This window comes from Leptonychotes weddellii, chromosome 12 (genome assembly GCF_054177405.1).
Source record: "Leptonychotes weddellii isolate Sample4059 chromosome 12, ASM5417740v2, whole genome shotgun sequence".
Classification (NCBI taxonomy): Eukaryota; Metazoa; Chordata; class Mammalia; order Carnivora; family Phocidae; genus Leptonychotes; species Leptonychotes weddellii.
The window spans coordinates 81,676,759-81,690,639 of NC_138380.1; the positions used below are offsets into that span (position 1 = coordinate 81,676,759).

Here is a 13,881-nt window from a genome sequence, read left to right on the forward strand (position 1 = left end):
GCACTCCCGACACTGGGGCCAGATAATTCTTTATTGGCTCCTGTGCATTATGGGAAGTTTAGTAGCATCTCTGGCCTCCTAGATGCCAGTGGCGGCTTAGTCCCCACCCTGCTATGACAATCAAACATTTCTCCAGATATCGCCAATGGTCTCCCCTGCTGTTCTCCTCTTTGGCTTCAGTTATCACCCAGATGCCGACTGCTTCCCAAACCAGCCCTCTAGTCCTGCAGCTTTCTGGAAGTGCTTATCCAACTGTTCCTGGGGTATTTCCACCTGCATATCCCACAGGCATCTCAGAGTCAACCAATCCTAAACTGATTTGTCTTCTTTCCTCATTCAGGACTGAACTCCCAGGGCCCCAAACCAGAAAGCTCTTCCTCCTTCTGTTCCACCCTCATCTCCGTTCCACCCTCTCCTGCTGCCACCATCTCAGTTCAGACATCACTGTCCCTCATCTGATTTATAACATCTCCCTCCTCCTTCTCCCTGCCCATTTTCCACCCTCACATCTGACCCAGCTTCCTAAGGCCTACGCCTGATGGTGCCCCTCCCTGACTTTCAAGGCGCTGAGTGATCTGGCTCCAAATTACTCTCCTTAAAAGTGCTACACCCATTTTCCCTTGTCCCCATGTCCTTCATCCAGGAATGTTCTCTCCCTCTTTCACCTGGCTCACTTCCTCATTCATGAAACACAGATGAACTGAAGAGATGCTATACATTAGGAAAGCAAGGGTCTTTTTTTTAAAGTTGCTTCTTTTTCTTAATTCCATATGGTACATCCTAATATTACAGAACATAAACCATAAACCCAATTAACTTTGTTCTTGATGCTAAAATCCCGGAATCACATACCTCTAGGGTTGTGGCCTTGTCAGGTGATGGGTGAGGGTAGCAGTCTCACTGCAAGTGTGGCCTCAAGGCGCTGTCCCTGACTCAGTCCTATGCCCAAGAGCCAGGGCTTGTCCCCTAGCCCCCTGGGCTCTATACTAAGAAAAGGGTCAGGATGAATGACTGACATCTTTTCTTCAGGAAGGGACCCTTCTTTCCATTTCTAATTTGGAGGAAGAAGCTGTCCATTTTGACAAAGGGGCAAGCGGTGTGGGGGCACAGCAAGTGCAGTAGCATGGCCTTCCCGACCTTGAACTTGACGTTGTCTCCCAGTATGTGGTTACCTGCCGCACACTTCAGTTAGTGGAGACACATGTTCCTTCCCGCCATCCCGCTCCTCACCCCGCCCCCCTCTCAAACGCGGATGCCCTTCAGGATGCTAGTGGCACCGCTGCCACTGCATTTCCTGTTGGCAGCAGAGAGCAAGTGGAAACAGACGCCGCAGCGGCCAGCGGCCCAGGCAGGAACCGCTCCCGCGATTCACCCGGGCCTTCCCAGGCCCTGGTCCCGGCTCCCGCACCTCGCGCGCCTGACCCCAACCGCCGGCGGGGGCCGCGGCCGGAGGCAGCCAGCTCGCCGAGACCGCATCCCGCACCCGGCCGAAGGCTGCGCGGCGGCCGCGCGGTTCAGCGCCCCCTGCGGCTCGCGCTGGCTCTCGGGGGGCGGCGGGCGCCGCGGTCGGCGATGTCGGGGCGCGCTCGGCTCGGCGTGGCCCGGGAGGCCCTGGGCGCCTGGCTGCTGGGCGGCCTCTGCTTCTGGACGCTGGGCGGCCTCTGCGGTCTGGGGGCGGCGGCACCGGGGGCGGGGGCCGGGGGCGCCCCGGGGACCCCGCGCCCGTGCCAGGCGCCGCAGCAGTGGGAGGGCCGCCAGGTTCTGTACCGGCAGAGCAGCGGGCGCAACAGCCGCGCCCTGCTCTCCTACGACGGGCTCAACGAGCGCGTGCGGGTGCTGGACGAGCGCAAGGCGCTGATCCCCTGCAAGAGGTACGCGGGCCGCGGGGTGGGCGGCCGGGGGGCGCGGGCCAGGTCGCGGGGCCGCTGGCGGCGCCTCCCTCTTGCCGAGGAGAAAGGTCGCAGGGAGGGTGGCCGGGGGGGCAGCACGGTCGGGGGCTGGGTGGAGGGCTGGGCCCTCTGCACGCTGAGCTCCTCAGCGCGGCGGTGGCCGGTGAAGAAGGAACCGGGCAGGGGCGGGATCGCATCCCCGCGGCCCGGGGCCCAGGTTCGGCCTGGTCCGCACGCTGCTGAGTCAGGCTTCAGCCTCGGGCGTCTCATCTACACCATCTCATCTCTTCCAGGAGCCATCTGCGGGGGAGGCACGCAGAATGTATGTATTTTAAGAATTCTTGTTGCAGTTTTAAAGGAATAGGACAACCCTGCAAAAGGTGTGGGGAATCAAGGAGAATATCGCCCACAAGCTCATCACCCTGCTATAACTATTGAAATTTTGGTCTACTTCCTTAAATGTTTTAAAGCAAATGTGACATATTGTGATCAAAAAACATCATCTTTTTTTTATATACACCATCTCTTATGCATTCTTAATCGTCATTTTATTGGTTGGCCCCCGACCTATTTTTAATAGCTGCACAATATTCCATAGAGGAGCTATGCCATTCTCTTAAACCACTTGTCTCGTGATTCACCTTCCCACGTCTGCTGTGAGAAAGGGTGACCTCGTTCTGAGACCTGATGGCTATTTTGGGATCACCACCTGTCAACTCCACAGCTTTCCTGTGGAAAGTCCTATGTGTGCTCCTCTGGGGGTTATGCTGGCCTCTCTGGGTGGCGTTTGTGTGGTTAGGAGGTGCCATGTGATGTCCATGGTTTAAGGGTCAGGTGTGCTCAGGGGCAAATTTTGATGTCATTTCACCTAAAGCATTTGTTGGAGTGTTAGGTATCTTGAAGGAAGTACTGAAGGGACAGAACCTTTAGCAGTATATTCGAGAACGGAAGCTAATACATTTGGAAGGGTAAAATGTGAGTGCTGAGGAGAGCTGGAGGAGCCAAGTCATCACGGGGGCCCGGGAGGATCTCTGAGGCCTCTAAAGAACATTGTGGCTCGGCCTCAAAGGACAGAGTAACAACAACAAACAACAACCAGCGTGTGAGCACTTATTATATACCGGGCATGGTGCTGAAGAGTTTCCACATATTACATGAAAAGCTCACAACAGCATGATAGTGGAGGTTTTATGATCTCGGTTTTATAGACAGAGAATCTGAGGCCTGGGGAGATTCAGCATTTTTTTCCAGACCACACAGCTGGGGCTTGAGGAAGCTGGGTGGCTTCTGACACCTGCGCAGTTAACCACGCTCTCATGCATTCATCATGCGTTGTTTTCATGGCAAGCTCTTTGTATAAACAGAGTGGGTCCTGGGCCTCAGGGAGGTCACAGTCTGTGGGTGGAGTCACATGAAGGAAAATTCCCACCCAGTGAGATCAAGGGTATGCTGAGTGTGACACGAACACTTCAGATGGGCAGCTAACCCAGGCTTCCTGGAGGCGCTTAAGCATGGGCGAGCCCCAAAGGCTTGCACTGGTGACCGGAGGAGGGAAGACTGCTCTGGGAGGATGCAGGTCTATTGCAGAACATGTTGGAGCAGACAGGGCTGGGGGTATTCCAAGACCTGCAGACCATTCACTGTTAGGACTGAAGCACAGAGGACACGGAGAGGTTGGGATCCACTGAAGGATTTTCGAACAGTGGAAGGTCATGACTGGATTAAGGAATGGTCACTGGGTATATGGTTGCAAATAAAGGAGAGCAAGAGTAGAAGCAAACACATGACCTGGGAGACTTGTGTCGAGGTCCAGAAGGATGGGTAGTGGCCATGGTCATGGTGAGAAGCGGACTCATTAGGAAAGTATCGAAGAGGTTTATTGACAATGGAGGTGAGGGGGGGGAAGGGTCAAGGAGAGGCCCCCATTTTTGGCTTCTGATGGCACAGAATGGATAGTGATGTGGTTCACTGAGATAGGGTTGGCTTTGTGCACTTCTGATTGTGGATAAACTGCTAACTTTTCTGTGCACTGATGTGAAGCCTGGTCCAATAATGGTGCATTGATGACCAGTCATGTTGCAGACAGACTGGAATGGCTCCGAGCACACTGCTGAAGCAGAGGAGTGTGGCCAGGAGAAGGGTAAGGGTCCATTCCCCCAAAGGTCATATTTTCACAACATAAGAGATGAAGTGTTAGAGTCGGACAAATCCGAGTCTGAGTGTAGAATCCTAGTGTGGGTCTTTGGGTAAGTTGCTGAAGCTTTCTGAGCCTCAGTCTCCTCATTTACAAAATGAGAATGTTAATAGTGTCTAATGTATTGGATTGTTGTGGGGATTAAATGAGTTCAAGTATGTAAAGCACATTGTGCAGGGTCTGACGCCTTGAACGTGCTCAGTACATGGCTGCAGTTGTCCCCATGGCCACCACCATCATCACCATCCTGGTGAATTTACCGTGACCCAGAGACTTGCTGCCGGCCAGCCTGTGGGCTCAGAAACTAGACCGGGAAGAGCACTCAGGGGCCCTTCCTTTCGGAGCTGACTGCGAGGAAGCAGGCTTAACAGCTAAAATATATATTTCAGTGAGTCCTGTGGCTGGCATGGTGGCCAGGATTCTCGGATCCACAAGACTAGGTCATTCTCTCCCTGTAGGCTGAACTATGTGAGGAGCCAAATTATAATCAGGAGATTGTGAGCAAAGAGTTGGCGCAAAGTCACTGAATCTAATGATTGCTTGCTCTAGGCCAGGCTGTATGCTCAATGTTGAGCTTTCCATCATGAGTAAGACAGGCCAGCCCAGGGGAATGGGGCTGAGATTCAGCGATGCATTCATTTTTCACCAGAAAGATGCCTAGCTGCTGGTTCTATGCTACCGCAACCCTGCGGGTGCAGACTCCCTCCACTCTGCACGGAGCCTTGGTGAGTGCTGTTCAGGCTGTCTTAGCAGCCCTTCTTCATCGAGGACTCCGCGATCGATTCATATAGTCTTTATATGTGTGCATTATGTCTTTAGTGGGGTCACAGCCAAATCTTGCTGGCCTAGAACTTTTTTGTCCCCATGTGGTTGGTGATTTCTCATTTCTTTGTCCTGACCTATCAAGTGTTGATTTCACAGTTCAGATTTTAGGAGGCAGTTTTATTCCCCTTTTTCCCAGTTTCTTGGCAAGATGCTGTCTCACAGTCCCATCTCTGGCCCTCAGTCAGAGGTAGAAAAGAATGTTTAGTGCATAAATGCATTTTTAAGCTCTTTAAATGTAGATTTGCTGGAACAAACTCAGAAACTTCTTCAGGTGTTAGCAGTCTGGCCAACAAACCAGATGTTATTTGAAGAAAATATGGATGGGTTGTCTCTTCATATTTATTAGTAAGTTGAGAAGTAAGTTTTAGAATTGGATCAACTTCTTAAGATTTTTATTTTGCATCCAGATTGTTATGGAAAATCCCACTGATAGTTACTGTGGAATGACTAGGACTTTCCAGGCTCTCTTTTCCCTGAGATGATGGAAAAGATTAAACAACTTTACAAGCTTCAGATAAGACAGCCTTAGCAGAGGATGGGGAATATTAATAATTGATACTATTTTGTTTTCTGGTTCCAGCTATCTTTCCTGACTCCTTGACTAAACTCACAAGTATTACATTTGGAAGAGGGAGGAAAAGCAAGAAGATTATTTTCATATTCCCGTGAACATGTTGAACTTTGTGGGAGAAGCAATACTGAATGAATTTTGTGAGGCCACCAGTAACTTACTGCTCTCACTTGCAAAATGGTGGCTTGGGGGTTGGGATTAATGGCGCTACTGACATAGAGCGAACAGAGAGGCATTAAGAGAATATGCAGGGGAACGTTAGGGATAATATCTTAGAAGACTAATCGACTCCCAATCTTACATGTTCAGGGACTTTGGGGGGGTAAAAGGTGAAAAGAAAAAATAGGTCTTAAATGGCGTGGCAAGTGGATTCTCAGTTCAAATTCTGACCAGATCATGTCTGTCTCAGTTTTCCCTGGGCATTCTATTTCTTGGAGAACAGAATATCATTTCTCTTCTGTATTTCTGGAGAAAGCCACCTAGTGTGGCGGAGAGAGGGCAGACATCCAGTGAGCGAGTCATGGGACACCGCACATGGCTTTTCATCCACGGCAAGATCTTAACTTCTCAGGATATCAGTTTTTCATCTTTGAATTTACTTTTAATGATCGACAGTGTTTATACGAAATAGCGTTTAGGCTTTCTTCCTTAAAGATGAAATGATACCACAGACGCACTCAGTGTGCTTTTATTATATCAGGCTGATTCCTGTTTCTACCATGAGGTAATGAACTTAACATGGATTCTACATTTTTTTCTCAGTGTGTCCCTTTGTGTAGATAAAACCAAAATGCTTTTCCTTCCTTCTCCTTTTCACCTAAACTTGTGTTCCTGGGCAGAAGAACGAGCGGTCACCTTTAAGTGCTCTGGCTGCAGACTCAGAAGGCTCTGCTCTGTGTGTGTGTGTGGATGGGGGGCGCAGAATATTCCAGGGCATGAATAGCATTGCTTACAGAGTGCTCCTCCACGTATCTGCTGTGGAAGATTAATTCCAACGGCTCTTATCACACTAGGTAACTTCAACGGTCATTGTGTTTGAATAGCAGGATAAGGGTGTTTTTCCCTCCAAATGTAGAGTTTTATTTTATTTTGAAGCTGTCGCATTCTTACAGAAAGTAAAGACACAGCCATTTCCGCCCCCCCCCAATCATTGGAGAGTGAGATATCCCCACCACCCCCATTTCCTGCAAACAGGGCTATTCTTCTGCACGACTGCAACATGGCCATAAAAACTGGGAAATTAACAATTAACACAGATTCATTTCTACCATCTGAAATTCGGGTCTCATTCAAGTTCTGCCAGTTGTTCATTTATGTTCTTTATAGCCAAAGGCCCCAGTTTATAGGTGTCCTGTCTTTTCCATGTTTTTCTGACTGGAACAGTTCCTCAGTCTTCCTTGCATTTTGATAATTTGTAAGATTAAAAACCAGTGATTTGGTAGAATGTGCCTTGAATTGCATTTGTTTAATGTCTCTTTACGATGAGATTCTAATTATTGACCTGTGGTAGGTGAATAATTAGTATTACCATGGAGGTAGTACTCTGTTCTTACTGCATTGTGTTGTTCACTGGGGTCACTTGGGTAACTGACAGCTGCAAGGTTTCTTCAGTGTGAAGTGACACTTTTTAACTTTGTAATGAATAAGTATTTTATAGGGAATTCTTTTTTTTTTTTTCCTTAGGGAGAAAGAGGGTGGGGAGGGGGAGAAGAAGAAGAAGGAGAAGAGAGAGAGAGAGAATCTTAAGCAGGCTCCACGCCCAGTGGGGATTCTGACAGAGGGCTCGATTTCATGACCCTGAGATCATGACTTGAGCCTTAATCAAGAGTTGGATGCTCAACCAACTGAGCCACCCAGGCACCCTATAGGGAGATATTTTATTTTTTATTATTTTTTAAAGGTTTTATTTATTTATTTGACAGAGAGCGGTAGAGAGAGTGAGAGAAAGCACAAGCAGGGGGAGCAGCAGAGGCAGAGGGAGAGGGAGAAGCACACTCCCCACTGAGCAGGGAGCCTGACGTGGGACTCGATCCCAGGACCCCAAGATCATGACCTCAGCCGGAGGCAGATGCTTAACTGAGCCACCCAGGTGCCCCTGTAGAGAGATATTTTAAAACCATGTACACATCCCATTTTTCGTGACACTCAATTTATTCATTTATTTATATCAGCAAGAACTCAAGGATTCTTACTGTATTGCATTTGTTCTCACTGTTTGTTTTGATGTTCACATTGTCCCAGATCTGGCCAGTGGGCACTTCTTCAAGTTGGCTTTTATATTCTTTAAACATGTATCTCTTATTCTTTGAGCACTTTTTCACTTTTTGCCACAATAAGATGTTCCAAAGTTATCTATACTCTCTCTGCTAGAGTCTTGGAATAAGCCATTTCTGAGCCCGGAGCTCTGGTTACTTTTACTGGTGAAAAATATTTGGAAGCCAAGGTCCCTGCTCTAGTTGTGCTCATAGCTGTTAGATGGTGTGGCTCCCAGACCCTCTCAGTGGACAAAGCAAGGGTATGATATAGGTTTGAACACACACACACACACACACACACACACACAGTCACTTACTCCTACGTATACACATCTCGAGAGAGATCACAAGCAGGGGGGGAGCAGCAGAGGGAGAGCGAGAAGCAGACTCCCCGCGGAGCAGGGAACCTGATGCAGGGCTCAATTCCAGGACCCCGAGTTCATGACCTGAGCTGAAGGCAGACGCTTAACCCACTGAGCCACCCAGGTGCCCCTCCACAAATTTATTTAATCACAACCCTGTTTTGCGTGGATTGGGCTTCCATTTTAAGAAATCCCAACTTTCAGACTTTCAGGAGAACGTCTCTTTTTGCCTTTGCTCCCTCCCCTTGATCTCTGGTGGCTGGGGCCAGTATTTTCTTTTATTGTTAGCTCAGGAAGTCTGACTCCTTGTGGCCTTTTGATCCTCAAAAATGAACCATGCTGATTTGCAAAACTGAGTTTTTCTTCAAGAAAGAGATTTTCTTGGAAGCCCATAAAGTTTGCTTTGAGTCTTAATTCAGTGGGTCTGTTGACCCTGGATTTCAGAGGGTTGATGCTGGGATGCCGAGGAGAAGCGGACAGTGAGGAGCCTTAGTGCCAAGGAAGACAAGCCCCACGGTGTAATAGGACTGGTGGGGTGTAAGACTAACTTATAACTAGAAGCCAGAAGTGGTCGCCAAACTGCTCTGAAAACATCTTTACTTCTCTCTGTCAACCTTGAGCTGTTTCTTCCTGATTCTGCCCTCAAAGATGGCGGTCAGGGGCAGAGTGCCCAAAGATCTGAAAATATTCCACCAATTAGTGGTTTGTTTTTCCTGGAATAAATGTGATAGTGTTATATTTCCCCAATTCCAGTAAAAATCTTCTATTTTCCCCTTCATAATTTCTTTTATTTTACCCATCTTTGAAAAAAAAATTCCTCTCTTAATCCCACCAGCTGAAACCCCATTTCCCCCTTCTATTTAAAGCAAATCTCATGCTAAGTCCGGTCTCTGACCCCCATGCCCTCTCTAGCCCTCTTCAATCAAACCTTGAGCATCACAACTCTGCTGAGCCTGCTCTGCCCAAGAGCAATATGCTTCCCTTTATTAACCAGATGATCCTTTATCACTCCTCATTTTACTGTGCTCATTTCCTCCATCTTGGTATCTTCACAGACCACATTGTTCTGGTGTCCCTCCTTCCATCTCATTTCCTTTGCTTCTCAGTTCCCTTTGCTCTTCCTCCTCTTCTTGTGGACCATCAACAGTAGAATGTCCCAGGGCTTGGGCTTGCCATGCCTTTACTGTTCTGTCTACACCGCTTTCTTGGTGCCCTCAGCTCAGTCATGGCTTTAGCATACCCGAAACTAATGCCTCCCCTGCAAACAAACAAACAAACCAACAAATGTTATTCTTCTTGCAGGTTTCTTAGGTTCAGCTAATAGCAACTCCGGTTGCTCAGGATCAACCCTTAGAGTCATCCTTGAGTTCTCCCACTTGCCATGAGTAGTCCATAAGTGAAACCTGTCCACTCTAATTTTGATATAGACCCAAAATCTAACCCCATGTTCACTGTCATCATGAATGCCCAAACCCTCATCATTCTTGCCTGGGCTTTTTGCACTGACCTCCTAACGGGTCCTCCTCCTTCCATCCCTGCCCCCTTTGGTCTGTTCTCAACATAGCAGCTTGAATGATTCTGCTAGAAATATCATATCATGTCACTCGTCCACTCAAAACCCTTCAATGCCTTTCTGTCTGTCAGAATGAATGTCCTTACAAGGGCCTGGCCGCCCTGAAAGATCTGCTGCCCACCCCCTCCATGCCTTGTCTCTGAGCATGCAGCAGCCCCTCGTTGCCAGCACCCCGCTCAGCAAACTTCCCCCTGTTGGCACTTGGGTTGTTGTTTCCTGTGCATAGAAAGCCTTCTCCCTAAAAAGCCACATGGCCCCCTCCCAAATTAGACTGTCTGTCCTGCCAACATTCTCATACACCGAACCTCACTGCCTTACATGTTCAAGACACTTACCACCATCTGACATACTATTTAATGCTTTTTTTAAAAATATTTTATTTATTTATTTGAGAGAGAGAGAGAGCACGAGGGGGGGAGGTCAGAGGGAGAAGCATGCTCCCGGCTGAGCAGGGAGCCCGAAGTGGGACTCAATCCCGGGACCCTGGGATCACGACCTGAGACAGACACTCAGCCAACCAAGCCACCCATGCGCCCTATTTAATGCTTTTTGAACCCATCCCCTCATCTCCTCTGCCTCCCCTTGCCCAAAGCAAGATTCCACAGTTAGGAATTTTTATCTGGTTGTTGCTATTATCTCCAACACCACAGAATTAGATTTTTTTGGAGTAATTGAATGAGGAAATGAGTAATAATGGTGACCTCTATTCATTGTAGAAGGATACCCAAAATGCAGGTATGCACGGAGAAAGTAAAAATTATCCGTAACTGCTCAACCAATATGACTACTCGTAATGTCTGATTTTTTAAAAATTTATTTATTTGAGAGGGAGAGAGAGAGAGAGAGAGACAGTGAGGTGGGTGATGCAGAGGGGCAGGGAGAGGGACAAGCAGACTCCCCGCTGAGCACGGAGCCTGACATAGGGCTCTATCCCATGACCCTGAGATCATGACCTGAGCCAAAACCAAGAGTCGGATGCTCAACCTCTGCACCACCCAGGCGCCTCTATCCTAGGTGATTTTGAGATGCAGACCATGCATACTGAAGGACTTACTGTTTCACAGTGGGCTTTTTTCCACTTCACAATATACTGTGCAAGCTCATCTATACTGACTAGTCCACTTCTATCATCTTTGAACTCCCGGCTTCTCATTCAGGTCTCAGCTCACCATCTCCTCAGAGGGACCTTCTGTGACCCTTCCCACCAGCCACTCCCCATCACATCTCCTTCTGTTTTCCTCCGGACACGATCCCTGGGTGACATCATCTGGTCAGTTCATTTGTCTGGTGTTTATTGTCTGTCTCGCCTCCCTGAGTGACAGAATATTATTGATTTGATTTATCACCAAAACCCCAGCACCTAGAAGTGCTTGGTACGTCATAAGACTCAATAAATGTGTGCTGAGTAAATAAATACCATTTTCATGGCTTCTGTACTACTAGCATTGTACATGTTCATAGTGGAAAATCTAAATAACACGGAAGAGCAACATAAAGAGAGTAAAGATGGCTCATCATCCTGCTATACGGGACTAAGGATCCTGATGTATGTGCTTCTGGATTTCTTTTCCTATTCCTGTGTATGTGATTTTGAAATTAAAATGGAAACATGCTCTGCATTTTTTTTTATTTAACAAAATATTGTGCACATTTTTCATGCCATTTCTAAGGACTGTGTGGTGTTCTAGCTAATGGGTAGAACATAGCTTCTTTAAGCTGTCCCTTGTTGTGGGATAGTCATGTTTGTTTCCTGTCTATTTCCCACTAGTATAGACTACTACATGTGTGCAGTTAGATGCGTACCACTTTTTAATGTATTTTGGATGCATTGCTAGATAAGAAAATGATAGAAGAGGGATTTGCACATTTTTAAGTTGTGACAACTTTGCCTTTCGGGAAGGTTGCTCCAACTGGCAGACATTTCAGCTGGCAGAATGTGATTGTTCATGTTTCCCACACTCACACCTCTATGGAGCCTAATTTTTTTGGTCATTTCTAATATGATAAAGAAGAAACAGAAGGACAAAATGGCATGCCTGCGGTGATGTCATACCCCCTTGTGATTCTCACTCTGTTGTGACTGTCTCTAATACTCCCCAGGTGAGTCCCCTATGGGTTGTTGGTTTAACAAAGATACTCCATCATGTTCAGTAAATACTTTTCTGACCTACTTTATAAAGAATTTCTTCTAATCAGGATGGATATTAAACTTCACCAACTTAGTGATTTGTACTAATAGATTGCTTTACATTAAACCATCTTTGCACTTCTAAAATAAATTCTCATTTATCATTATGAAGTAGGCTTTTAATAGTCTGCTGGATTTGACTTGCTAACATTTTATTTACGATTTGTTTTTAATCCATAGCCACAATTTAGCTTGTTCTTTAGTTTTTATTTTTCTGCTTTCTATATTTTACTGAAGAAAAGCTTTGCAAAATTATTAAAGAATTGGCAAGCCTTCAATATGTCTCTATGCTCTCCAGCCTTGAGGTTGGAAAAAATTAATTCCTGAAACCATTAGGACCTCACTTCTTTTGAAGAAATAACTCTTTGATCTCTTTTTAAGATCAAAGATCTAAGATCTCATAGGCCATTGTAAGGTTATTTTCCTCTGGTTATTGATCCACTTAACTTTCTACTTCATTTTGCGTTAGTTTGGGTTATTTATATTTTCCTAGAAAATCTTCCATTTCATCAAGATTATATTTATCGTCATGATAAGTTTGTACATGATATTCTCTGGACTCTGAAACAACTTCACCCAATCTACTGATAGCCTTCCCAGTTTTCTTTTTCCTCATGATTACATTTTTAACAGTCAACTCGTGGATTTCTGGAATGGTTTTATAGTTTATTAAATATTTATATTCTACATCATGTATCTTCTTTGTCAAGAACAGTTTCTGATATCAAATGGTACCGCCTACCCATATTTTGAAAAGTTCTTAGGCAGGCTTGTAGTGGCAACCCCTAAGAAGGCATACCACCACCTCTAGAAATGGATCCCCCTGGTTCCTTTCATCCACAAGCTACTCCCCTGCTCTTCCCTCATCAAACACTATCTTCAATGTTTCTCTTGCTCCTCAGTCCCAGTTTTAGAGAATTTCCTCCAATATGGGCTTTGGAAGTTTCCCGAGCACCAGTGGTTTCCTTCAGAAGCAGTGCCTCTTGGAACAGAGAGGCCATGTGAAGAATCAGACCCCCAGCAGGGTGCCTCCATGGCCCTCAGATCCTCCAAAGATTGGAGAAGCTCTTGGACAGTTGGGTCCTACGCAGCAGGCAGCTGCCCCTGGACAAAAAGGCTGTCGTGTTCCTTCACAGAAGGCTGCATTAGTTGTGGCTAAAGTTATGTGGACTGGGAAAGTTCCAGAGTGTGAGTTGTGCTAATGAGTGAGAGCCGTCAGCCTGCCCTAGAAGGGGCACCAAAGGAATCCCTCCAAGCTCCCCCACTGTCTCAGTCTGTTTAGTCTGTTGTAACAAATACCAGCGACTGGGTAGCTGATAAGCAACAGAAGTTCATTGTTAACAGTTCTGGAAGCTGGAAGTCTGAGATCAGGGTGCCAGCATGGTTGGGTAAGGGCCCTCTTCTGGTCATAGACTTCTCACTGTATCTTCACATGGTGGAAGGGGCCAGCTAACTCTCCAGGGCCTCATGTATAAGGGAACTAATCCCATTTATGAAGACTCCATCCTCATGACCTAATCACCCCCCAAAGACCCCAATCGTAATGCCATCACCTTGGGCATTAGGTTTTCAACACATGAATTTGGTAGGGTTGGGGGAGGGACACAATCCCTCAGATCATAGTGCCAGAGACCCTGCTGCTCTGGAGCATCTCAGAAATTGCCAAGGAAGATGTTGTCAGATAGGAAGATGGTGGCACAGGGCCAAGGGGCACATTAGTTCCTTGGTCTGACATAGCATTATCAGCTACAGGTGAGCTATAACTTAGGAGGAATGTATAAGGCACCATGAACCACCAGACTAGTTGATGTGGCATCCAAGTTCAGCCATGATGAAAGCAAGGCCTTCTGAGGTTGCTCAAAAATGCGTGCAGGGAGCTCTGGAAAACAGTATGGAGGTTCCTCAAAAAGTTGAAACTAGAGCTACCATATGATCCAGCAATTGCACTACTGGGTATTTACCCCAAAGATACAAAAGTAGGGATCCGAAAGGGTACGTGCACCCTGATGTTTATAGCAGCAATG

At 46.9% G+C, this 13,881-nt stretch overlaps 1 protein-coding gene across 5 annotated transcripts; it reads left to right on the forward strand.

Moving 5' to 3' along the window:
* The first annotated feature begins 1,292 nt into the window (after positions 1–1,292).
* On the forward strand, positions 1,293–12,551 carry LOC115942753 (mammalian ependymin-related protein 1). Of its 5 annotated transcripts, XR_014139420.1 has the most exons (4): positions 1,293–1,871; positions 2,183–2,211; positions 10,827–10,939; positions 11,113–11,216. XR_014139420.1 is itself a non-coding variant. In XM_081800750.1 (3 exons), exons 1-3 carry the CDS (start codon positions 1,573–1,575, stop codon positions 11,301–11,303), a joined length of 603 nt encoding a protein of 200 aa, XP_081656876.1. In that variant the 5' UTR covers positions 1,293–1,572; the 3' UTR covers positions 11,304–12,551. The 5 variants fall into 5 exon arrangements, 3 of the variants coding, with proteins under 3 accessions (XP_081656876.1, XP_081656878.1, XP_081656877.1); XR_014139419.1 differs by lacking the exon at positions 11,113–11,216 and having other exon boundaries at positions 2,183–4,808; positions 5,489–11,015; XM_081800750.1 differs by lacking the exon at positions 2,183–2,211 and having other exon boundaries at positions 11,113–12,551.
* The last annotated feature ends 1,330 nt before the right edge of the window (positions 12,552–13,881 follow it).